At 47.5% G+C, this 26,254-nt stretch overlaps 2 protein-coding genes across 2 annotated transcripts; both read left to right on the forward strand.

Moving 5' to 3' along the window:
* Window positions 1–799: 799 nt before the first annotated feature.
* On the forward strand, window positions 800–16,826 carry LOC117459585 (A disintegrin and metalloproteinase with thrombospondin motifs 5). Its single transcript, XM_034100491.2, has 8 exons — window positions 800–2,087; window positions 9,858–9,990; window positions 10,177–10,344; window positions 11,519–11,802; window positions 12,842–13,025; window positions 13,107–13,282; window positions 13,359–13,534; window positions 13,730–16,826. Exons 1-8 carry the CDS (start codon window positions 1,056–1,058, stop codon window positions 14,403–14,405), a joined length of 2,829 nt encoding a protein of 942 aa, XP_033956382.1. The 5' UTR covers window positions 800–1,055; the 3' UTR covers window positions 14,406–16,826.
* Window positions 16,827–18,794: 1,968 nt separating this feature from the next.
* Window positions 18,795–25,559, forward strand: adamts1 (ADAM metallopeptidase with thrombospondin type 1 motif, 1). Its single transcript, XM_034100479.2, has 8 exons — window positions 18,795–20,012; window positions 20,715–21,055; window positions 21,146–21,278; window positions 21,399–21,856; window positions 21,991–22,177; window positions 22,329–22,507; window positions 22,967–23,142; window positions 23,257–25,559. Exons 1-8 carry the CDS (start codon window positions 19,388–19,390, stop codon window positions 23,996–23,998), a joined length of 2,841 nt encoding a protein of 946 aa, XP_033956370.1. The 5' UTR covers window positions 18,795–19,387; the 3' UTR covers window positions 23,999–25,559.
* The last annotated feature ends 695 nt before the right edge of the window (window positions 25,560–26,254 follow it).

Genomic DNA, 26,254 nt, shown 5'->3' on the forward strand with positions numbered 1-26,254 from the left:
GTATCAACAACCAGAGGCCTCCCTGGGCTCTCCTGGCATGCACACACACTGAACCCCCCCCCCCCTTCCTCTGTGGCGTGCGGAGGTAATAGCTGTTGGGTGACTCAGCAAATGAGCAGTGTCTTGGAGCTTTGAAGGCGTTTAAGAAAAGCTCTGTCGTTGGCGGAGAGTGTGTTTGTTTTTGAGCATGACATCCCATTGGCACCTATTACCTAAACACAACAACAAATCAACACCTACAAGCACAAACACACTTGTCTCCTCTAACTGTGTTATACCTAAGTGCAGCATGCCGTTAAATGTCCTATAGAGGGACGCTGAACTCCCAGTACTCTTATTCGGGAACAACCATGAATTATTACGCCTTGGAAACCACCCAACTCTCCTTGGACTTCAATTATTAAAGAAGTCAAAGTGGTAAAAGTGTAAAAATAACAGACTGGTGTTTAATGGTTGGGATAAATGGTTCTGTACCATCGTGGGGCTATTTAGGAATGTTGCATTCTTTTGTTGTTGTTGTTGCTGGATACAATCTGTTTCACCGCCTCTTGGGATGATTCATGAGGATTATGATGGACATGCCGAGTCTTAATAGTCTCCCTGTTTCCTGTGCTAAGGCAATGGGAAACACTCCAGTGACAGCATTGTTCACGTCTCTCTCCTCCAGCACTTGACTTGATTTGAGGAAGAGAGGGAGCGAGGGAGGGAGAGAGAAGAGGGGGGTGGAGGAGGGGTGATTGAGCGCAAAGGGGGCAGGACTTTTCTCTCCGGGTCCTATTAAGAGCAAACTTTGTGTTTTTGTTCTCCAAGTTCAGCTCAGTGCTCTGCAGCCTGCATACAGTTCCTCTCTGCTGCTCTCTTTCGTTGTTTGTTTTTTTGTTCCTCAATGCTTTTGTTTGCTCGCCTCGGTTACTACTGTGAGTGTTTTCACTTGGGGATTTGGACACCGTGAGGATGCGTTTTTTTGTGGAGGAACAAACACTCAAAGTTGTCTCTTCGGACGGTCCGGGCTCTTGTTAGTGGATACATAGATGTGTTTCGGGTTGGAATGAACAATGGTGCGGATCCTTGGTGCTCTGGCCGAGGGCATGCTCTGCTTTCGGCTACTGTTGCTGTGCGTCGTGGAGTTGGAGCTAGGAGCGGGTCTCCCTACTTTCCAGGGTTTCTATCTTCCACCTGCGAACGGGTCTCTCCTCACACCTGCCCGGAGGACCGACGGGGTGGTGCGGACCATTGACCGGATTTACCACGGGGGTGGGAAGGTGGGCTACCTACTGTACCTGGACGGGAGCCGCTTCCAGCTGGACATGGAGCGGGACGAGTCGGTGCTCTCGCATCACTTCGGCACTCAGTCTGTGCTTTCTCTGATGGGGGACGCTCCTCTGCAACGGGAGTGCGCGTACCGTGGGACGGTGGACTCCAACGCGGAGTCCCTGGCCGTCTTCAACCTCTGCGGCGGGGGGCTCGAGGGCTTCTTCGCTGTGGACCACGCGCGCTACACCATCACGCCAATCGTCAGGGCTCGAGGACACGAGCACGACGCACGCGCGCTACAGGACAAGGACGCGGAGAGCGCACTCCACGTTTTCACGCGCGAGAGTTTCAGCTTCGAGGCCATGCGTGAGGGGCGCGAGAGCTGCGGGACACGCGACAGGGGGAGAGGACGCCGGGATGCGACGAAGAGACGCCGGGACAGAGGGGTGAAGAAGGGGAGAGAGAGGCGCGCGCAGGAAAGCGCAGATGACCATGGCGCGCGGAGCAAGAGGTCGGTGTCTCGCGCCAGGCACGTGGAGCTGCTGCTGGTGGCCGACGACACCATGACCCGAAAATACGGGACGGACCTGAACCACTACCTGCTCACTCTGGCCTCCATCGCATCCAAGCTGTACGGGCACGCGAGCATCGAGAACCCCATCCGGCTGTCCGTGGTGAAGGTGCGCGTGCTCAGCGACAAGGACAAGGGGCTCGAGGTGACCAAGAACGCTGCAGCGACCCTGAAGAGTTTCTGCAGGTGGCAGAACCAGCAGAACCCGCGAGACGACGACCACAAGGACCACTACGACGCCGCCATCCTCTTCACCAGGCAGGTAAAACAAACGTCCCTTTCCTCACCCACACCTGTGCGAATGTCTCCAGAGGTGGGAGAAGTAGGCTACTCAAATATTTGAATAGTGTAGAAATACTCCGTTACAAGTAAAAGTCCTGCAATAAAAAATGTTACTCAACTAAAAGTACAAAAGTATTAGCATCAACATAATATGTTTAATCTGATTTAAGTGTTGTCACATCATTACTCCAAATCTGAAATCTAAATAAAGGTATGCAATAAATGTAGTGGAGGTACAAAACGTAACTCTGAATTGTATTGGAGTGGAAGTACAAAGTACTTAAGTACAGTATAGTAAATCTACTCGGTTACTTGACCCCACTGCCTGTCTCCCAACTCACTCAGCGGCGGAGAGGCGGCTAGCACCCCGGTGTGATGCCAAGGCTGCGGAGGGGGTGACGCGGCCACTTTGTTTTTATTTTGATGGTGCACATGCTGGCTGCTGAAGCTAAGCTGGGGCTTATTGCACACAGCTTATAGTAAGGAAAACAACTGACACACGTCACCTTTTTTATGTTTATAGCAGCAATGACACAGTATTTCCCACTTGAGCCTCTATGTCTCATTTAGTGGTTATTGTAGCCAACTGTGAATCATTTACCAATTTGCATCCAAGTCAATCAGAAGTGAGGAACCTGCTCCCCACATGTCTCTGCTTTGTATGTTTTCTTAGTCCTTCCGTTTCCCCCCTCCTTCTTTTCTTTTTTGCTGAATCTCTTGTGCGTAATGCAGCGCAGCGTCTGTAAAAAGTCCATAAAAACTGTATTTCCTGCGACTGGTGTTTTTCTAGGCAGGCTCTTCATACCTCCAGGCTCCCCCTCCCAGTCCCCTGACGGTCTAAAAGTCTGTGTGATCTGAGGCGCGCTCCCGTAAAGCCGTGCACGTAAATTCTTCTAGGAGGTTGGAAATCAGCTGCTGGATGTATTGCAGAAATATCCCTCAAACTCCCCTTGAAACCGCTGCACTTAGTCTTCCCTCCCTCTACTCCTCTCTCTGTCTCTCATCACTCCAGTCTGCACATTGTTCCCCTGTTACTTTTCCAGCGTGTGTCAGCTGGGGCTGGGAGCTGTCCGGAAAACAAACACATCCACCCTGTGAGACGCTCTGCGTTTACCGAGACCACACTCATTTATCCCGTCTTTCACCGTCCCTTTCTCCTCCTCTTTTCCCTGCCTGGTGGAAAGCCGCAGACCTACATGCATTTTTCACCTCTCCTCTCCGGGTGTGGCTTCACGGCGGTTAGCTGCAGTTCCAGATAGCTCTCCTTGAGATGCGGTGTGTTGGGCTCATGCAGCGTCTTGTTGTGGTGTAACCTCGGATCTCCTGGCGTAGACTCCATGTTGGCTCCACCATGCATTGGCTAGGCGGCTGCATGCCTGTGGTTTGCTGGCAAAGTGGCACTTCCTGCGTGCCAACCAGCGTGGTGGCTCCTCACTCACCCTGCTGCCGCTCCACCTGCACAGGCACGATCCAGGCAAAAGATGGAAAGATCCTCCGGTGGTTGGGTTTGGCAGTGTGGACAGGGTCAGACGGGCATGGAAACAGAACATCCAGATACTCCTGAGGCAGCCTCTGAACAGGAAGTCAAACTGGCCAGGAAACTAATGAAACATGACAGGCTGGATTATGCTTTTAATTTACGAGGGCTTTAATACTGTTAAAATACTCATGCTTACCCTGAAAACCTCCACTCTCCATTGCATATTTCCAATGATTTCCAATGCCGTTTCATATCCAAGCAGTCCATGCGGGAAAGGTATATTACCACAGCTGACAACCAGTTCGGTTTTAAAAGAAAACACGGCACAGATATGTGTATTTTTGCTTTAAAAGACATTATAGCAAAATATAGAAGCCATAATTCCACCATGTTTTATTGATGCTTCCAAGGCATTTGATCGACTGAATCATTACAAATTATTTGACAAAATGTGCCAGAGAGGGAGACCCAAGTACATAATAAGGATCTTAGCCTTTTGGTATGCACATCAGACTATGCAGGTGAAGTGGGGCCATACTGTGTCTGTAATGTAATGGGGTCAAGCAAGGTGGGATTTGATCTCCTGTGTTGTTTAATCTGTACCTGGATGATCTGTGGAGGAAAGTGAACGTGTGTAAAACTGGCTGTGTCATCGGAGCTACTGTTGTCAACCACCTTATGTACGCAGATGATGTAATCATCTTCTCCCCGTGCAGTGCTGGCTTACACCAGCTTCTGAGGACTTGTTCCCAGTATGCCATTGATTTTAATATTAAGTATAACGCCAAGAAGAGTAGCATCATGATTGTGAGAAGTAAAGAGGATAAAAAGGCTGTATTTCCTAAGACAACGCTGTAAACTGTAAGCCCAGGCAAACATATTAATGCGGAAATTTCACAAGTGCTCTGTAGATGTCAAGGTATCACTTTTTAAAGCTTTCTGTACACCATGGTACAAGGCTCACCTGTGGAGTAACTACACGGCTCACCTGTGGAGTAACTACACGGCTCACCTGTGGAGTAACTACACGGCTCACCTGTGGAGTAACTACACGGCTCACCTGTGGAGTAACTACACGGCTCACCTGTGGAGTAACTACACGGCTCACCTGTGGAGTAACTACACGGCTCACCTGTGGAGTAACTACACGGCTAGAAGCATACACAAACTAAAAGTTGCATCCAACGATGCTTTACGGTTGCTGCTGAGGGTACCGAGATGGCACAGTGCCAGCCAGCTGTTTGTTAACTTGGGGGTACCTACTTGTCACGCCCTTTTAAGAAAGTTAATGTACAGATTCATGTGTCGCCTGGAAGACTCGGACAATCATGTTATCTCGATTTTAATGAACCCTGTGAAGAGTTCTACTCGGTTCTCTATTTGGAGACATTGGCGCAACAGCCTCTACAGACGGTGAGCATGTGTGGCTCGCTGTGATTGGACTGATTTTATGTTTTTATCTGTTTTGTGTTTAGCTTTTTATCTTATTTATTGATGTGTGTTTTGTCTTTTTGTGATATGGACCTTGAGTCTGGAATAAAGATTGGATAATAACAGTCATGCACAGTTACAAAAAGAATCAGCAAGCACACATTTTTCATGCCTCAGATATGGAGATGTCTTCCTCTTTTAAAGTGTTATGTCTTATTCAACAGAAAGAGTTTCCAGTGCTTTCTCTCTCACCTGTCGCAGCCCTTACATTGTTTATAAACCTGTCTACCACATCTCACCTTCACTGGTGAGCGGGGGGGGGTTGTGCTGCAGATGTTAACTGTCAGCACGAGGAGCAGGTGATCCCCACTCTGTCGCGTATAATCCTCTATTGGCCCCTGTGGCGCGGCGCAGATCTCTTGAGGAACATTTCCAGGCATGTTCCCGATCCCTATCTGTTGCACCGCTGCAGGACAAACAAGCCTCTCTGCGGCCAAACGAGCAGTGAGGCTCATGCATGACTTGACTTTAGGGTCGTGACCTTTTAATAAGGCTAAGAAAGCAGCCAACGCCTCGCTTTGACTTTTAAAGGAGTCGGCTTCAATTGCTCGATCGTTAGGACGGACGAAAAAGCAGTTTGTTTACAGCTGCAGGAAAATGACTTATAGGAATCCACTGTTGTTTCAGCTCAGGTGGAAAAAGGTGGAGTGTGAAGATGCTGACATCTTGAAAACCACACTAATCATTTTAGCAGGAGTCGCCCCCGATACGTCAAGATCTGCGCTCAATCCGTGGATATACAAACATATTAGAGCCCTTAGTGTTTCCGTTGACAGTCAGGAAATACGTTTTGTGTTACAGTAAATGGATTAATATTCTATTGTACTGAAGGACATAAGGATGCAGCGTTTGAGGCAGGGCTCCGTTCCAAATGTATCGATGGCTTTCATAGGAATTTACTGAATGGATTTACTGTTAAACAATCACCCGCTGATTTAAAGACGTCTCTTTCCCTATCTCAGTCAATGGAAACCGTATTTTTGGGGCCAAATTAGGTCTTGGACTGACCATATGTTTCAGTACCACTGTTTGGCCATGACAAAAATATAATATTCCATTGTATTGACTAACACAGGTGCTAAATAGTAGCTTATATGCGAAAACAAATTATTCCGCGGTGTATTTGTGTGAAGCAGATTATTGTCGTCCGTTGGGCTGGAACTGGAGCTCATTGAAGACTTTGTGACTGTGAAGTGAGACCGGTCCATTGTTCCCAGATAAGAGGGGGAGGCTTGGAGGGAACTTGTCTCTTTGTGGTCAGGTCCAATTACCCCAACACCCCATACCCTCCGTGAGTTGACCGTGTGGCGGTGTCACTCTGTCCCGCACATACCAGCACCGCCACGAAACAACGGGTACATTGAGGGGGAACCGAGTGTGTGTCTGTGTGCACGAGAACATTAAACGTTATGCATGGCTGTGTTCGCTGGGCCGTGCACAAAGCCCCACTGTCAGAGGGCCGCCGAGAGAGACTGACATACAAACTGTATGGTGGACGAAGTACGATGAAAATACTCATGTCAAGTTCCTCAAAACTCTGCTAAGTAATAAAGTACTTCAGTCAAAGTACTTTATTACATTCCAGCCCTGCACATGTGTTCATTCATGCTGCTTTTTTATACGCTTCTTGCAGCAATAGCTCAAATATTTGGACAGACATTGCTTGCAGGTACTTGTGATGCCCGTGTTATTGAAGTGCTCACCTTTTTTTAACCCGGGTTAAGTTAGGGCCACATTAAAGCCGCCATCCACGTACAAACTACCCGGAGTGTCCACATTTACGTATTAATAATGTCAACAATGATAAAAGCCTTAATTGTACACCTGTTTATGCAACATATGAACACTTTTTAAAATATCATTCCTTCAGAAGGTGCTAACAGTCTGCAGAAGAGGGCCGTTAATGACGATTGATGTAAAGTACACAGTATGTACATATATACACACTCCATTTCCCACACATGTGTTGAACACTTGTCATTTAGCCTCTTACAGTGAACGTGGAAATGTCTATCATTTGGGACTCCTCCCTTTCTTGTGTGTGTGTGTCCCCCCCCCCTCCTTTTCCTCCTCCTTCATGTGTTTGTGTGCGTCTGTACATTAACGTGTACATTTCCCAGCGCTCGCCCCCGTCCCTCTGTTTGTTTGAACTGTTCCTGATATTTCACACGTGCTAAACTTCGTCTGGGAGATGTTGACAACCCGCAGACAGCGCTCGGATCCCAAACCCTCGACACACTCCGCCGGAGAGTTCAGATATAAAACACACTCTCTTCACACTGACATGCATCACTGACTTCTTATTTGTTTTGGCTTTTTCATCTTTCCAGCAGAAGACATTACACAAATGTATAACCCCATCCCAGAATACAAAAAAAGGTAAAATAATAAGAAAAACATAATAAAAATATTCAAATAAAAATGGTACATAATAATAAAAAAAAGGCAACAACATAATTGATCATCTCTTGTTATGCGCGGTATGAAAGCCAAATATGTTGACAACGTATGGACCTGATTATCAGGAGTAAGTAAGGAGTAAAGAACTGCTTTGTTTAGCCATATCTTTTCATTTCACAACAAGACGCATGTGACATCAGGCCAACACAAGGCTGATGTATGAAGCAGCCTTGGGTCAGTCCTCAAAGGAAGCTTAAGACCATGATGGCCTTCAGAGCCACTGATGATCAGGGAACACTGCGCCACTGTTGCACAATTATGAAATACATTAAGAAAGATATTCTGGGCATTTTCAGGTTCAGATGTGTATGATGTGGCTCGAGCTCTGCTGGGTCTTTTTTCATACTGCCAGCACCTCTTTTGAAACGGAGCCCAGTTTCAGACAAACAATGTCAACAACTGTTGACCAGTCTTTTGTTTTTGATTAGCAGGTTTGTTGAAATCAGCCTGCAGGGAGTTTTTGATCACAGTGTGAGCCACACTCACTCTGAGGGACTGCAGTGTGTGTGTGGGTCTGGTGGGCTGTTTGTTTAACACAAGCCTTGGCTTAGATTTTAAGTGGTCTCGTTACACACACACACACACACACACACACACACACACACACACACACACACACAGCTCTGATCACCTCTTGACCTTCACAACCAGCATGCCACCTGTTCTCCTGTTATTTCAGCCAATATTTCTCTAACTCCTTGTTCTCCGAGTTATTTTCTGTAATATCCGGCATCCCTCCATCCTCCCAGCTTATTTCCCTTTGCATTCCCCCAGATGCTTGCAAGCTTTTCCTAGATAGAGATGTGAGTTTCAGGGTCATGTCAGGTCTTTTTCTCCTTTTAATTTCTAATCAAACAGTCCTGTTTGTCTTTCCTTGTTTACACTAAAAGCCCTGTGTTCAAGAGGAGAAACAGAAACAGCTGCTGTACTTCGGGGAGAGACGGGGAGAGGGTGGGAATGAAAAATAAATGCAAGAGAGGGAGGTGAAAAGCACGTCGGGGTGAAAGAGTGTGGGAAACAGGGAGAGAGAAACCGAATATATAGCTGATTCAAATCAAACTTCCCTTAAAACTAATTCTGCACACGGGACAGAAAAGCGTCCATGCATGCAACAAACTGGACTCCCCCTCCTCTCTTCCTTTATGAGTTTACAGTTTTGTGTTCTATATGTTCAAGTTTATACCCTTTATTTACTATATTTGTGTGCATGCGTGTGTAAGGCGTTCCCACCCAGTCAGCCATGTGTGTGTGAGCGCAGAACACAAGGCAGTTTGTTCCAAAGCAACCCGCGGGCAACGAGTACACACCCTCCCCAGAGAGACTCTCACACACGACCGAGTAGGCCTGTCAGCACCACTTAACGTGACGATTCATCCTCCCCATGGGACGTGTGTGTGTGTGTGTGTGTGTGTGTGTGTGTGTGTGTGTGTGTGTGTGTGTGTGTGTGTGTGTGTGTGTGTGTGTGTGTGTGTGTGTGTGTGTGTGTGTGTGTGTGTGTGTGTGTGTGTGTGTGTGTGTGTGTGTGTGTGTGTGTGTGTGTGTGTGTGTGTGTGTGTGTGTGTGTGTGTGTGTGTGTCTTCTGTACACACGGACATATATGTTTGTGTCTGCACCCTAAATGCATGTTCCGCTGCTTTGTTTGTTGCACAGATTCAAAGGCTTTATTGTCCTTTTTTTACACGGCTTAGTTGAATACTCGATTCTGATTGGTCAATTTGGACATTCCAGAGGTTGTTAATTCTCGTTAACAGACCGTTGCTAAGGTCATATCAATCCACAGAAAGTCACTTTAACGTCAGCTGTGGACAAACCCGTGGTGTTTCTCCATCAGAAAACACCACGGGTCAACGGATTGATCTGTGCACTCGACCGGGACAAGCCGAGCACCCCAGGGTGTCATCTGCATGGACATGTGTGGGAAGGAAACAAAGATCAATAGTGTGTCAGCCATGTGAACCATGGGAGGCAGACAGGGAGATGTGGGAGGAAGAGAGGGAGGAAGGCAGGCAGGCAGGAAGGAAGAGAAATTATACTCGGGCTGTAAAAACAAATGTATCAACTGACACCTCAGCTTGGATTTATTTCATGCTTTACAAAGTGTAGTTATGGAGATCGCATTGCATTATGGGAGTTGTAGTATCCAGTGTTTCTTTTCGGATAGCCAGATGTCCATGTATTTGAAAGACAAGAATAGACACTGCCTTTTGCTGCTTTTGTTAGAATGACATTCGGTAAACTATAATGTTCTTTATTAAGTGAAATCGTAGTTATTCAATAAATCAAAGAAGGATGTATACTGACGGTATTTCCTCTGTCCAGGACCTCTGTGGCCACCACTCCTGCGACACGCTGGGCATGGCGGACGTCGGCACCATCTGCTCCCCGGAGAGGAGCTGCGCCGTCATCGAGGACGACGGGCTGCACGCTGCGTTCACTGTCGCGCATGAGATAGGTAGGCATGGATACCAGCACACAAACAGAGGTGTGAACACGCCAGCGCCCGCACATCTGTCAGCATCTCTCTGCAGCTGATTAATAACCCTGGGAGGATTGTCTTATCTCAGACACCTGATCCCCGAGTGTGTTCTCTTTTCTCATGTGCAAACTCGTTTCCATCAACTCGTCCGTTTCTCCCCAGGTCACCTGCTCGGTTTGTCCCACGATGACTCCAAGTTCTGCGAGGAGAAGTTCGGGGTGAACAGCGACAAGCGGCTCATGTCCTCCATCCTCACCTCCATCGACGCCTCCAAGCCCTGGAGCCGCTGCACCTCGGCCACCATCACAGACTTCTTTGACGATGGCAACGGTAAGTGTGGGAGAAAATGCAGAATAATAAAAACAGAGCGAAACCGTGAGATCTGTCCTCACTTTCCCACGCTCCGTTTACAAATTGCAGCCATGTGGATTTGACGTGTGATAGCTTTTCTCACACATGACCTATCAGGGAGAGCTATTTACGACCAAACCGAGCTGTAATCATGCTAATAGAGCTTATTTACAATCCTGTTAACTTCTTAAAGAGTGTAGCTGCAGTGCAATGACAGATCTTTGGCAAAGATTCCAGAAGCGTCATTCATTACTGCCATAAAGCATCGAAAGCTGACATAACGTTCAAAAAAAGTCCATCGCTTCGGGCGTTATTCATGTGCAACTGACGTATGCTGCTCCAGCATTTCTATTGAGAGATATGACATTCAGTTCTCAAAAAGACTTCCATACGCCAGTTGGCAGTTAGTGTGCATTTTGCAGATGTTGCACACTTGGACACAATAGGGACTTCCAGGCATGCATTAGTTTTTTTGTTTTTTTTTGTGACCAACTTTTTATTGTTGTTTTTTTTTTTTGCCCTCACAAAAGGGACTTATACAGATACAAATGATATAGACAATACAAAAAGAAAAGAAAAAAATATATATATATATAGGAATCCCTTTCCCATGCCACCCCGTCCCCCCCTCTTCCCACCCATCTTGCCATTTCACAGAAAATCCTACCTGATGTTTTTTAGCAATCGTCTGAGTTCATCTATATATTATATATATATTATAGCATAACAATTTATAGCATAACAATTTATAGCATAACAATGTATCCACATAAAATACATTAATTCCTTCCTTCTTCTTTTTTTTTTTTTTTTTTTTTCACATTAGTTTATAATACATTTATTTTGCTTAGTTTTTTCAGAATCAAACTGCATACTCTCAGCTCGGTCTAATAAGTTATGAAACCTTCCTAAACGTACATTAAACATAATATATCAAAAGGTCCACAGTCCACTGACCGATGATATTCAGCACACATACACAACTTATTATTCAGCTACAGGTGATTAGTCCATGTTAGCTAACTAGCTTGCTAACTAATATTTCACACGACACACTCTTCATTAAACTACGATACAAATGCGTTACTGATTGTTTTGTTACACTTCTGTGTCACTAGTTTTATGTATGCTCTCCCTCTTCTTCCTGCTACAGCCGAGTGTCTCCTGGACTCCCCCCGCTCCCCCCTCCTGGGCCCCGAGGAGCTCCCGGGCCAGAGCTACGACGCCGTCCGCCAGTGCCGCCTGGCCTTCGGGCCGGAGTACACGGTGTGCCCGGGGATGGACGTGTGCTCCCGCCTGTGGTGCGCCGTGATCCGCCACGGACAGATGGTGTGTCTGACCAAGAAGCTGCCGGCTGTGGAGGGGACGCCCTGCGGGAAGGGGCGCATCTGCCTGCAGGGGAAGTGTGTGGACAAGACCCGCAAGAGACACTACTCGGTAAGGACAGAAATATTACTTTTTACAGTTCAAAAACGTATATCTGAGACACTCAACAACACACTGTAAAGGAGAAAGAAGGACACTCGAGGAGAAACATGTTGTGTGGTTCAGTGTGTGGTCTGCTGCTTTATGTATGCCGCTGCTGATCCGTGCTACTTGTTTTCTTGGCCTTGCTTTAACCAAATTCAATTGAATTTAATAAGTTAGGGGTGTGTGTGTGTGTGTGTGTGTGTGTGTGTGTGTGTGTGTGTGTGTGTGTGTGTGTGTGTGTGTGTGTGTGTGTGTGTGTGTGTGTGTGTGTGTGTGTGTGTGTGTGTGTGTGTGTGTGTGAGAAGAATATTTTCTTTGTGTTTATTTGTCACATGACATTTGGCGGGTTTCACTTGATTCTTGGCAGTCGTGTGTGTGTGTGTGTGTGTGTGTGTGTGTGTGTGTGTGTGTGTGTGTGTGTGTGTGTGTGTGTGTGTGTGTGTGTGTGTGTGTGTGTGTGTGTGTGTGTGTGTGTGTGTGTGTGTGTGTGTGTGTGGATGCGACCCAAGTCTTGACTCGCTTCATTCTCACTGCCATGTATGACGACCACTGTGCCCCTGCATATGAGACTCCTTTTAACCTCTATAAACAGAATATTTCTTTGCGGATGAAGTGGCTTTCACTGTGGAAAGAAGTGCTGTACACTGAACACACTAAATGGAAAAGCTCTGCAGAACTACAGGATTATAAAATCAGCTTTGTCTCGTAAAATGTTTAAGGCTACTACTTACTTATCCATGATCATGACTCATGCAGCGCTGGCTGGAAAAACATAAAAAGAAGTACATTTCATTCAGGATGTTCCTCGAGGGGAAGCATGTGAGCTTTCATGCTAGTTTCCTTCATCGCACGGGGGTTCGCCCGCTTCTTCTTTCCACACAATGCTTGCCACATTTCCTACTTTCTCTGCGACACGTGGCTAATCGTCCTCTCTCATCCCCCCTTCCTCTCTCGTGTGATCTCTCCTCCGCCCACTTCCTCATATATCTTCCCGCTTCTTTCCAAGGCGTCCAACCACGGCAGCTGGAGCTCCTGGGGTCCTTGGGGTGGGTGCACCAGGACGTGCGGAGGCGGGGTGAAGTTCGCCCAGCGCCTGTGCAACAACCCGCCGCCGCGCAACAACGGGCGCTACTGCACGGGGAAGAGAGCCATCTACCGGTCCTGCAACGTCACGCCATGTCCGCCAGCCAGTGAGTGTCGCAGCCTGGGAATGCATGCGTGATTATTACAGCGTATTGGTCGTACTCACAGTCCTCTTTTCATTTCTCCAGATAAGAACTTCCGGCAGGAGCAATGTGAGGTGCGCAACGGTCCCCAGACGGATCCTAAGGGGGTGAAGACGTTTGTTGAGTGGGTGCCGAAGTACGCCGGAGTCCTGCCCAAAGACGTGTGTAAGCTGACCTGCAGGGCCAAAGGAACAGGATACTACGTGGTGTTCTCTCACAGGGTGAGCTGAAGCAAAGAAGTAAGAGGCGCAGTGTATTTAAGGGGAAATGGGAAATAATCTTCCTGTTTGTCTCCAGGTGGTAGACGGGACCGAGTGTCGTCCCTACAGCAGCTCGGTGTGTGTGAAAGGGAAGTGTGTGCGGACGGGCTGCGACGGCATCATCGGCTCCAAGCTGCAGTTCGATAAGTGTGGGATATGTGGGGGCGACAGCACGGGATGTATACGTGTGGTGGGCAACTTCACCAAGAAAAGGTGAGACAAAGAGACCGATAACTTTAACTGTGCATTACATTTATCAGAATTACACACAATTGCTAAGGGCAGTTTTGCTTTGATGTGTTGCTAGCAGAGTGCTAACTAGATTTGCTAACAAGAGATGCTATGTTCTCAGTGGAAAATGTTTGCTTTTATGCTGATCTTCTTTACTCTCTCTCTCTTGCCAATCAGTAAGGGCTACACGGACGTGGTGAAGATCCCGGCAGGCTGCACCCACATTAAGGTCCGTCAGCACAAGGTGAAGGACCAGACGCGCTACACCGCCTACCTGGCCCTGCGCCGGCCCAGCACCGAGTACCTCCTCAACGGCAAGTTCATGATCTCCACCTCCGAGACCATCATCCCCCTCAACGGTTCTGTGCTCAACTACAGTGGCTGGAGCCAGAGGGACGAGTGGCTCCACAGCATGGGGCCCGGGGCCCTTCAGGAATCTCTAGTGGTGCAGATCCTAGCGACGGACGCTAAGAAGCCGCTGGATGTTCGCTACAGCTTCTTCATGCCACGGAGGAATGCTCCACAGCAACTCAGCCCCAAGTCCACCCCTACGCAGAGCACCACCACCACCACCAGAAGCACCACTACCACCAGAAGCACCACTACCACCAGAAGCACCACTACGTCTTCCTCCACTCCCAAAATCCTGGTCCCGACGGCTCCAGGCCCCTCTACCCCCCTCCCAGGGCCCCACTGGGTGACGGGGTCCTGGATGAGCTGCACTAGGACTTGTGACACTGGCTGGCAGAGCCGGACTGTGCAGTGTAAGAGCCAGGAGGGGAAGCTCTCCAAGGGCTGCACGTTGGGGGTCCGACCCTCCGCCTTCAAACACTGTCTGGTGAAGAAATGCTGAGGCGGCAGGAGAGGGGGAACAATTGGTAGGACGTTTAAAGGTCTGGAGTTCTTGGTGTCGGACTCCTTAAACAGGACTGTGAGTGTTGAGCGGCTCCACAGAGACTCTGGATGTACCTGACTAAACGCCGGAGGAGTGTCCTGGAATCGCAGTAGCTATGCAGTAGAGACCGCCCGGTGGACAGACTCAAATTGCATGTCGTTTCCACATGGACAGAAACGGATTGTCTTTACCCCGGCCTCCAGACCCTGGAGGCTCAGTGTGTGTTGCCCTGTAATGGCATGTCGTGTTTTTGTATGGTATTCCATGTGTTCTGATCACTGTGGGGGATTCGGAAGTCGCTTCCATTTGTCCGTGAGAACGATGGGGATTGGATTGAAAGATATCGTTATTAGCTTGCCGTCATTTCTGCCGAATGTCCCGCGGTGGGTGTACTGCATCGCAAATTGCTCTAGTAACTGAAACACTTGTCAAATGTCTTACAGGTTGAATGTTGAAAAGGTTCACTCCCCATCTTCTGATCGACTACCAATATTCTTCCCGTCAAAGATTATTTATGAGCCACTCAGTGACAGAAATGTCCCAGTAACAGGAGTTATACAAATGATGGTCCTGGATAAGGGCTACCCGATGCCCCGACTATAAGCGCTCTGCGGCTTTATTTGAACGATCTGTCCAGCTGAAAAACGACATGAAGGGAACACTGGTTTCTCGTGTCCACGAATGAATGGTGAATTACGTCCTATCCCAAAATATTTTTCTCATCTCAAGTTCTTGCAGCGTCTAAAAGAAAACTCTGTAAGAAAGCTTTTCCTAAAGACACGAGTCACCTGTGCAGCGTATGGTGGCCTTCAGAGGACACACTTTACAACAGTTAGGTTGACAAAGGGGCAAAGTAACCATGACACTCCTTAACATTTATGGAGGTTTAAAATGACTCACAGGCTTAGGGTAATTATTGATGTGTGTGTGTAGTGGAGCTTCAACAAACAATTGTTTTCATTATCAATTAATCTGCCAATTATTTGAGAGGTTGAAATGCCATGGTTTGCGTCATCCTTATCAAAATAGTTGGCGATTATGTTTCTGTCGACTGTTGCAGCTCTAGTGTGTGTGTGTGTGTGTGTGTGTGTGTGTGTGTGTGTGTGTGTGTGTGTGTGTGTGTGTGTGTGTGTGTGTGTGTGTGTGTGTGTGTGTGTGTGTGTGTGTGTGTGTGTGTGTGTGTGTGTGTGTGTGTGTGTGTGTGTGTGTCTCATGTACCCAGGCCTGTGTATGCACATGTAGTATGTACCGACAACATGTGCGCTTTGAAGCGTCTTCACTCTCGGTTCTGTCGGCATCACTCATTATGCCGGTGCTGGGAGCTTAACAACCCTCAGGTTTTATTTTGGAGGTCAATATCTGTTTGTTTGTCTGTTTATCTGTTTAGGAAGCAATGCTTATATGACAATGTGTGCCCTGGATACTCGCAACGACAGCAAGGGAGATGCTAACGCAGTGTCCTTTTTTGCAATTCTACACTCATTCTCTGTTTTACATCATGTTTTTGAAAATGTTTTAAACTGTGTCCTGATGGGTGGTGTTCGCCATGTTACAACAATTCAGATCGTGCCACTGCTTTTGAAGATACAATTCTTCAAATACTTCAGACAATCCACAGAGCTCACTGTCAAAAATGCTACAGAAATAGTCCCAGTGCCGACAAGGGGACACTGATTTGGGATAGTCATGTTGCTGTTGATTATAAGAAATAGTTTGGCATATCTGGAAATACGCCTATTCATTTTCTTGCCAAGAAATAGACAAGAATATTGATACTACACTCTGAATATTAAGCTACAACAAGGAAACTGTTAGCATAGCTTAGCCGACAGACGTGAAGCTAGGGAGACGACGAGCCTTGATCTGTCCAAATAAAACAAATATGGCTACAAACATATTTTAATTAACACATGTGTTTTTTGAACAGTACATATAGTGTAATAACCTCCCCCATCTGGCACCTGTTCAGGAGAAAACCCAAATTCAGATTTATTTACACAATATAGACATTTTATACAATGAGTAGATCTTTCATATATCTCTAAGTATTCAACCATATATACACAGAAATGTATACATACAAACACTTTGGAACAATCCATCAGATCAATTGATCTACTCTGACCCTTGCAGCGGGGAAACCCCTCTCGCTGAACGACAGAAACACAGCACTGAACTTGTAATTTATTGTTTGTACAACTGCTACGTGTGAATAAAAGAAAACAACGAGATGAGTTTTATTTATTATAGTAATTTTGTATCAAATGACTATTTAACTTAGGCATATGACTGTGCAGAATCATTCCTTTGTGAGAATATAGTGTTTCTTTTCTAGTCATCCACATGAATATATGTATATAAAATCTATATATTTAAATACCTTTGTGTCTGTGTTGTTCATTTGGTCACATATTTGTACTTTATTTTCCTTGCATGTGTCGCAAAATCAGTCGCTATCTCAACACACATGATGAAAGAGGAGTAACATCCATATAACAGCCTTATTATATGGATGGGGAAAAGCCAGACCATTGACATGCACAAAAGCCTATAGAACACAATACAATGACAAATCAAGGAACCTTTATAGTGGCTTGGCCAAACCAAGTTGAAACCAAGGGGCAATTAAGATTAACAGAATACAAAAAGTTTATTTGATTTGTATGTTTATGAATGCACCTCAACACATAGTCAAATTCCTCGTATGTGTTACCTACCTGGTAATGAACCTGGTTCTGGTTAAACCCAAATCCCCCCTTTGACATGGAAGCAGGTGGATTTAACTTAAAGACAAATAAAGACATTAATACAAACAAATACTTGTGTTAGCTGTGCTACAATTTTCAAGTCATGTCAGATTAGAAGCAAATATAGAGTTGACCATCGAAATGAAATGTGTGGTGTTAATAATTTGCCCATTTGACTGCAGCCGAACTGAAAGTGAACTACTGCAGGTGAGGTGCAGTGTACTTGTTTGACCCTGTGTGGCTGTGGCCATCACTCTGTACATAATAACAATAGCTGTCAGTTATGTACGGTGACTGAGAGGTACAATTGCAAAGTGTGAAACACTTTTAAAAAGCTTGAGACAAATTTACATTTTCTAAAACAAAATTACATTAGCAAAACGCATTCGGACCCTGGTTCAGAATCCTCCAGCAGAGGCACCACTCTGTGCACCTTTACAAACGAAATAAAACGTGATTAAACATGTAAATGCTCGACTTCTGCACAACGTTAAACATGGCCGTACCTCACCTGCACTCAGGTATTCTATAGGTAAAATGCACATGAGGTACCGCTAGAGGAGATTATATTACCCTGCACAGGAAAAGTTATACAAGTCAATAATATCTTTATGTTAAAGCAGCACAACAATATAAATCCATCCCAGCAAGAACAAAACACATGTAGTCTTTTGAAAACTCATTAAAAAGCAACAAGCTCATACATGTGATGCAACGGCGCCACCTTGTGGTGAAATGTGATACAGCCCCATCCAGTGATGGAAAATACCTGCAGCTGTGTTGGGAATTTCCACAGGGCATGCCTACCATCTTCTGGGGAATTGCGGAATTACAATGAGTCACTTGTTGCTCTTAAGGTGGACTTCCATAATGTGTCCCCACAGAGTGATAAAGTGACGTCAAAAAGTTACGCACTGACCCTCAAATGGTGCCAAAAAGCTGTCATGGACTGTTTAAAAATTACACAACACTGAAGTGACCTTATTTGGATATTTTCACGTGATTTTGTTATAGATTTTACTTTATTTAATCAGAATGTTGTAGAGATGTCTATATGATTCTTTAAAAATGACTTTCCCTTAATGTTTTATCTGCTGTGAATCACTTCTTTGGGGTGTCTTTAATACGGTTTTCTGCTTTGCCAGGTATTATTTATGATACTCCTGCAAACTCGTCCTCTCTGTTGGAGAGAAGCAGCAGTCCTGACGGGTGGGGGGAGAAGCCGGAGGACAGGGGCTCCTCTCCCCTTGGTTTGAGTAGAGAAGCAGCCTGAATGGAGAGCCGCTCCACCTTAAGACCTCAGCGGCCCCTCTCTGCTCCCTCTCCCCGGGCAGCAGAGCCTCGCAGCCCGGCCACGGAGCACCACAGCCGGCTTGGCATGAAGGAAGGTGAGTACGACTCCTGGAGACTTGGTTACCTCTGGATCTGCTGCCCTCTCCCTCTCCTGTTGCACTACAACACATCCTCCACTGCTGCCTGTCGACCTGAGTTATGTTTACTCAGTTTAGAAAGCAGTGGCACACTTTGAGGTTTTCATATCATAAATGAATAATCAGTTAACATACGATTCATATGTTTAAGTCATATTATGACTGACGGTGATGACTGTACATGTACATCTTGTGACAGTCAGAAGGAGAAAACATGGCTCTGTCCAAAGCTCTCTGTCCTCCACAATGATTGATTATATGGCAACGCGCCAGGTCGCTGGTGCGCACGGGATTTGGCCAGTCTTAGATCAAAGAGCCCTTAAGAAAGGGGTGGTCCTGAGGCAGGGGGATATAAGGAGGGACCTGCTCTGATCTGACTGAAAGGCAACAGCAGAGAACAGAGTAAACGGGCCAGCAGAGGAAGAACCTGCCCTGAACTCACACACAGAGCTGGAAACTGAAACATCTGCTGAGAGAAACAGACCTGTTGGATTTACTGCCGACATCCAGCTTGTATTTGTACTTAATAAAAGGACTTTTTTCTGCAACAAGTCCGCCTTGCACATACATTTGAATGAGTTTTTCACTGGATTTGATCCCTTTTTAGTCTATACGAGTGTGCGTAATTTTGGAGACAGTTTTGTGGAAGTTCAAAGACTTTGCTTTTGTAGCTGATAGTGGAAAACCTTTTAAAGGATTTATTTGCTTCCTCGTAGAGACTTTACTCTCAACTTGTTTTACACTTGTTGGATTTCACAGCTTTATGATGAGTTTTTTACACGTTTCCATTGGTTTATTCGTCGCTCTGTGCGTCAGCGGGGTGCCTAGCGCCTGGGAGGAGAGCACCGTGGTCCCGGTCCGGCTAGACCCAACGGCCCGGTCGGAGAGCGAAACCGAGTCGTGGCGGACTCTTTCCGCGGAGGAGCAGGAGAAGGAGGCGGAGATGAGGGTGTACAGGTTGGATGTATTTGGCAAAGAGCTGGTGTTGCAGCTAGAGCCTGACCAGACCTTCTTGGCGCCGGGGTTTGTCTTCCATATTGTGGGGACTCCTGAGTCCGAACCCACACAGGAACCAAAGAGCGGAGCCGAGCCGGGCTGCTTCTTCTCCGGCACGGTGAACGGAGAGGATCACTCCGCCGCGGCGCTCAACCTGTGCCACGGGCTCAGGGGCGGATTCTACTTTCAGGGGGAAGAGTATTTCATCCAGCCCCAAAACTCTAATGACTTCACGGGCACCGAGGAGGATGTCCACACGATCCGCCGCAGAGGTCGGGCAGCTCTGGCTGAGGAGGGGAGCTCAAAGTGCGGAGTCAACGAGGACGAGGCGAGGGTGCCAACAAATCTGGAGGAAGAAGCCAAGCACGGAGCAGCTAACGCAGAGCAGACAGGTGAGCTGCAGGAACACTTTACGTGCTTTTACGCATTTCAGAAAGCTCACATTATCCAAGCAACAACCTTATAAAAGTGGCCAAAAAAACAGAAAGCGAGTTTTATTTGTATTATATTTATTTATTTATGTCGAAATGTCAACTTATCTAAAGCTTTACACAAAAAATAATCCTCACTTTTATGAGTACTCAAACTGCTGTCAGCTGGAGTTGAGCCAGGCTGCACAGCATGCCCAATGGACCCAGCTACCTTTTTTGACAGCGCCGTCTACGCACTACCAGAAATGAGGAAGGGAGGGGAGGGAAGAGAGGGGGGGGGGGTCGAGCCTCTCCAAGGGGAAAGAGGAGGAGGCGTGACGGAGGAAGGGGAGGGGGGCAGCGGGGTTGGAGCCAGCCAGAGCCCGGCGGTGCTGAGACGTGTAAACTCGCCTCCTGGTACAACTCGCACCGGCAGACATTTCACCCCCCTCCAGAAAGGATTTTCCTCCCCTTCGATTAGTTTTCCACCAGAGAAGGTCATTTTAGGAATGTGAACCCTGCGGAGGAGGAGCCTCCGGTGGTAGTGTGACGCTGAGTCATCCCTCTGAATAAAAGCCTTTGTAGAGCTGAAACATAAAAAGTGCAGTCAAATCAGGAGTGTAATATGATAGCTGCTCACATGACCTTTGCACCCGGTTTGACCTCTTTCTCTCCTCCCCTCAGCTCACCACAGGAGCAGGCGCTTTGTCTCCACACCTCGCTACCTGGAGATCATGCTGGTGGCTGACCAGTCCATGGCTGAGTTCCACGGCGCCGGCCTGAAGCCCTACCTGCTGACCATCATGGCCGTGGCCTCCCGCCTCTACCGCCACCCCAGCATCCACAACTCCATCAGCCTGGCGGTGGTGAAGCTGCTGGTGGTGTACGAGGAGGAGCGAGGCCCCCAGGTGTCCTCCAACGCCGCCATGACCCTCCGCAACTTCTGCCAGTGGCAGCGGCAGCACAATCCGCCCAGTGACCGCCACCCCGAGCACTACGACACCGCCGTGCTCTTCACCAGGACGGTGAGTCAGAGGAGGAGTGGAGCAGAGACAGAAACAGAGGAGATAAAGGAGGAGTCAGACATTAACTTTGCTCTCTGTTTGCATGTTTAGGATCTGTGTGGCGCCCACTCCTGTGACACTCTGGGCATGGCAGATGTCGGCACAGTGTGTGACCCTGACAGAAGCTGCTCTATTGTGGAGGATGATGGCCTTCAAGCTGCATTTACTGTAGCGCATGAACTTGGTAAGTAGAAGTACAGTTAGAAATGCTTCTTTATGCACACAAACCTATATACTACAGGAAAGGGGAAACCCCAAAAAGCATAATAGGCTGTCTTTAAATAATGTCCTCTCTGTCCTGCAGGCCACGTCTTCAACATGCCTCATGATGACGCCCAGATGTGCTCCGGGGTCAACGGTGCCCACTGGGGCTCCCACATGATGGCCTCCACCCTGTCCAACCTGGACCAGCAGCAGCCGTGGTCCCCCTGCTCCGCCCTCATGGTCACCACCTTCCTGGACAACGGCCACGGTCAGTGTCTGCTGGACAAGCCGGTCAAACCGCAGCCCCTCCCCCAGCCTCTGCCGGGGACCGTGTACGACGCGGACCACCAGTGCCGGCTGACCTTTGGGGACGACTCCCAGCACTGCCCCGACCTGAGCACCACCTGTGCGGCCCTGTGGTGCACCGTCACCACGTCCAACGGTCTGCTGGTGTGCCAGACCAAGAACTTCCCCTGGGCTGATGGGACTTCCTGCGGCCATGACAGCTACTGCCTGGCCGGGCAGTGTCTCACCAAGAGCCAAGCTGCCAAACACCAGGTAGGAACTGGCCTCCAGAAGTGTTAGCCTTTAGAAGTGTTAGCCTCATAATTATTAGCCACCATAATTCATAAGTATTAGCGTCCGGAAGTACTGAATCAGATGTGTAATGCTCATGTCTCTGGTGCTTTCAGACTCCTGTCAATGGTGGATGGGGGCTGTGGGGTCCGTGGGGTGACTGCTCTCGAACCTGCGGCGGGGGGGTGCAGTATTCCTTCCGCTCCTGTGACAACCCTTTGCCCAAAAACGGGGGCAAGTACTGCGAGGGGAAGAGGATCCAGTACCGCTCCTGCAACACAGAAACCTGCCCCGATAGCAACGGTGAGACATACTTTCTATCAGGAATAAGATTTAAGAGATTGAACCAAACTGCCGAGTGTTTCTCAGGAAGAAGGGATGTTTTGATGTTTCTTGCACGTTGGTGTGAAAGTTAGCATGCTCAACCTGACCCCCGCTCTGTTTTCTTTCTCAGGCCTGTCTTTCCGTGAGGAGCAGTGCTTGGCGCACAACGACATGTCGGCCCAGGTGTCGCTGGGTTCAGGCGAGGGAGTCGAGTGGGTGCCCAAATATGCCGGAGTCTCACCCAAAGACCGCTGCAAGCTGGTGTGCAGAGCCAAGGGCACCGGATACTTCTTTGTCCTCAAATCTAAGGTGAGGGGCTGGATTACACTGATAAACTGAGCTGGAAGAAGCACTCAATGTTTCCTATAATAATTATGTTCCTCTACTTAAATCATATTTTGTAGGACTTTTACTTGCAATGTAGTATTTCAAGATCATAGTTTTTGTACCTTTACTTAAGAAAAGGATCTGAGTACTTGATCTCATAACTCTTATGTGCAGACCTGCAATCTGAAGAATCAGCTGTTTTCAGACTTTTACTTGTGTATGACTCATGTGTAGCTCCACGCAGAGTTGGCAGGGTTAAAAAATAAATAAAAATAATAATAATCTGATCCCTTTACAACAAACACAAGACAATTTTTTAGTTTTTTGGTTAGTAATCATGCTAGTAATCCCCAAATATATTGTATTACTAGTGATCTGATAGAGTAATCCATTACTCCCATTACTACCTGACTCCAACCGCTGTCTCTCTGCTGCCCCCAGGTGGCTGACGGGACCCCCTGCAGCCCAGACTCCACCTCTGTGTGTGTCCAAGGCCAGTGTGTGAAGGCCGGGTGTGATCGTGTCATCGGCTCCAACCGGCGCTTCGATAAGTGTGGAGTGTGTGGAGGAGACGGATCGACCTGCAAGAAGGTGTCCGGCTCTCTGGAGCGTGCCAGGTAAATATATCTCACGCACAAATGTCTATATAAAGTATAAATATTGGATACTTCCATCTCTGTAAACATCAATTTGTTGTGCCTCAGTCTGACCTCTGCCGCTCTCTGTTTCAGGCCTGGGTACCAGGATGTTGTCACCATTCCTGCCGGCGCCACCCACCTGGACGTGAAGCAGCGCGCCCCCGGCAACGGTCGTAACGACAACAGCTACCTGGCGGTGCGCCGGCAGGACGGCACCTACCTGCTGAATGGAGACTACAAGCTGATGACCATGGAGACGGACATCGCCCTGCAGGGGGCGCTGCTGCGCTACAGCGGCTCTTCCGCCTCGCTGGAGCGCCTTCGGAGCTTCTCCCCGCTCCCAGAGCCCCTCACCATCCAGGTGCTGTCTGTCGGGGAGGCCCCCAGGCCCCGGGTCAAATACAGCTACTTTGCACCAAGACCCAACAACGCTGCTTCCATCTCCAACGGCAACGGAGGCCGCCGGCACTCCATCAACGCCATCAGGGAGGTGGGTGGAGCCGAGTGGACCCTCAGGGAGTGGGGTCCCTGCTCCCAGACGTGTGGCGGAGGCGTGCAGCAGAGGGAGGTGGTGTGTGCGGACCCTCAGGGCCGGCCCTCCAGAGACTGCCCCGAGGAGCTGCGCCCCCTGGCCTCGCGCTCCTGCTCTGCCCAGCCCTGCCCCTCCTGGCTCCTCGGGGAGTGGTCGGTGTGTTCAAAGACCTGCGGGCGGGGTTTCCGCAAACGGCAACTGCGCTGCATCGGCCCCGAGGGGCGCACACTGACACACGACAGCTGTGACCCCAAAGAGCGGCCGAGACCCCTGCTGGAACTGTGCAATCAGAGCGCCTGCTGAAGACTGCTGCAGAAAAACACTCTGCCTGCTCTTCTTCCCACGGACAAGCTAAAGAGGCTAATGAATGTTAGCATCCAGAGTCCCACGATGGGTCCTCAATGACTGCAACCTATTTCCCCCTGAACCCATGTTGGGGCCACAGTGGCTCTGCAGCATCACTGGCTCAGTGCAGCACTCAGTGCCGCCTCCCTCAGGAGGAAGAGACTTCCTTGCTGCTTACCGTGCCAATGTCATGCTTGTGTGTGAGCGAGTGGGAGAAAGTGTCTTTTATGTTTTTTTATGCATGTGTATATATATGATGTTTGTCCAAGCTGGGCTGGACTGACACATAAGGGGTTTGGGGGTGGGGGAGGTAAATGCAGAGTATATAAAGATACAATGAAAGAGAAATAGCTCATATTCTACTATACATCCCATCCGGTATGGAAAAAAATAGTCAGTGTTTAGTTTATTTATCACAAACCTGTAGCACTTCATCTTTGTTTTGCCAGCGGCACATTGTAACACCCCGTCGTCTCTAAAGGCCTCAGTACTCTGTACTCTGTGCTTTAGCCATATCTAACCCTTCAATGAGGGAACTCTTCAAAGACCAAAGAGGAGTGTGAGTGTGTGTGTGTGTGTGTGTGTGTGTGTGTGTGTGTGTGTGTGTGTGTGTGTGTGTGTGTGTGTGTGTGTGTGTGTGTGTGTGTCTGTGTGTGTGTGTGTGTGTGTATGGTCTACCATTACTATACTTGTGGGGACCTAAATCTGTTTACATAGTCACGAGTGGGGACTGGCTTCCCTTATGGGGACACATTGGAGGTCCCCATGAGGGGGATCATTAATTTTAGGGTGAAGACTTGGTTAGGGTTAGGGTAAGGGTTAGGCATGTGTTGGTTATGGTTAAGGTTAGGATAAGTCTCCAGGAAATGCATGTAAGTCAATGTAATGTCCCCTGAAGTGGTGTATACATGGTATATGTGAGTGTGTGTGTGTGTGTGTGTGTGTGTGTGTGTGTGTGTGTGTGTGTGTGTGTGTGTGTGTGTGTGCGCGCGCGTGTGTGTGTGTGTGTGTGTGTGTGTGTGTGTGCGGTGTGTGTGTGTGTGTGTGTGTGTGTGTGTGTGTGTGTGTGTGTGTGTGTGTGTGTGTGTGTGTGTGTGTGTGTGTGTGTGTGTGGAGACCTAAAGAGGGACTTGTCTCCTGCTACTACTTCATAAGTAAGTCTCTCCTGCCTTCTGCGAAGGCACCCGGTTTCTTTTTTCTACCGAGTCTTTTCCTTTTGTACAGAATATCCAAACATTATTTATTTTTGTACAGCCTGTTAAATATAATCATGTGGCTTTTTTAATATTATTTTGTATTTGTTATTGAGATCACAGAAGGGAGTAGAATATATAGAGTATTTATACAGTGTTATATAAATATATATATATATATATGGTCCAAGGTTCATGAATAAAAGTATCACATTGACTTGTGAAGCACATGTCTTGTGTCTGTTTGTTGTTGCAAGGTGAACTGATTTGCACTCAGTTATTTTATTTTAACAGTGGAGCTGTTTTAATGGGAACTCTGCCAATTCTTCTTCTTTAAGAGTTTAAAAACGTAAATGTGTTCCCTCAAATTAAAGTAGTGTGAATAGCTTTTAAATGATAATTATGTACTTTCATTAAATGAGGATGCATTTTGTAATTCAGGTTTCGTCCACTAGATGGCCCTATGTCATCGACTATGTTTTAGTTTTGCGCAATTAAAAGATACACTAACATAAAAGATAAACAAATGATAAACATTGCAGGAAAAATTATTGGATGGCTAATTTGGAACTTCTGCCATTTAAAAAAAATAAATAAATCAAAGATCAATATACAAGCAATACGTTGAATACAATAATGATGGCAAACTTTGAGAACAACATATAAAAACAAATCAAGAAAAAGAAAATGTGAATAGGAAAAGATTAAGATTTTGATACTCAATTTCTTTAAAAAACTATTATATTCACACAATAAGTGTTGCATTTTCCACTGCTGTGTCCTCTCCTCTGGGTTGAATTTCCTGCCCCCTAACTTTCTGATCCAAACCTCAACCCCATCACTTAAAATCTGAAGCCTGCATGTGTGGCACTTCCTGTTTGGCCCCAAGGAAGACGCTCCCCGCCTCCTCGGCTCCCACTGCAGCACAAAGGAAATCATTATCCTGCAATTATGGATGGTTAAGAAGAAGATTGGCCATGTCTGTAATCAGCATAATGGCATAATGTGTCTGTAAACAAGT

This window comes from Pseudochaenichthys georgianus, chromosome 2 (assembly GCF_902827115.2).
Source record: "Pseudochaenichthys georgianus chromosome 2, fPseGeo1.2, whole genome shotgun sequence".
Taxonomy (NCBI): Eukaryota; Metazoa; Chordata; class Actinopteri; order Perciformes; family Channichthyidae; genus Pseudochaenichthys; species Pseudochaenichthys georgianus.

What these genes read in the sequence shown, in the direction of transcription:
- LOC117459585 (XM_034100491.2), top strand. Translation starts at nt 1,056, where the DNA reads ATGGTGCGGATCCTTGGTGCTCTGGCCGAGGGCATGCTCTGCTTTCGG. An exon ending in CCATCCTCTTCACCAGGCAG is followed by an intron (nt 2,088 to 9,857) that starts GTAAAACAAACG and finishes TCCTCTGTCCAG; the next exon opens with GACCTCTGTGGCCACCACTC. An exon ending in ACGTGGTGTTCTCTCACAGG is followed by an intron (nt 13,283 to 13,358) that starts GTGAGCTGAAGC and finishes GTTTGTCTCCAG; the next exon opens with GTGGTAGACGGGACCGAGTG.
- adamts1 (XM_034100479.2), top strand. Translation starts at nt 19,388, where the DNA reads ATGATGAGTTTTTTACACGTTTCCATTGGTTTATTCGTCGCTCTGTGC. An exon ending in GCCAAGCTGCCAAACACCAG is followed by an intron (nt 21,857 to 21,990) that starts GTAGGAACTGGC and finishes TGGTGCTTTCAG; the next exon opens with ACTCCTGTCAATGGTGGATG. An exon ending in AACCTGCCCCGATAGCAACG is followed by an intron (nt 22,178 to 22,328) that starts GTGAGACATACT and finishes TTTCTTTCTCAG; the next exon opens with GCCTGTCTTTCCGTGAGGAG.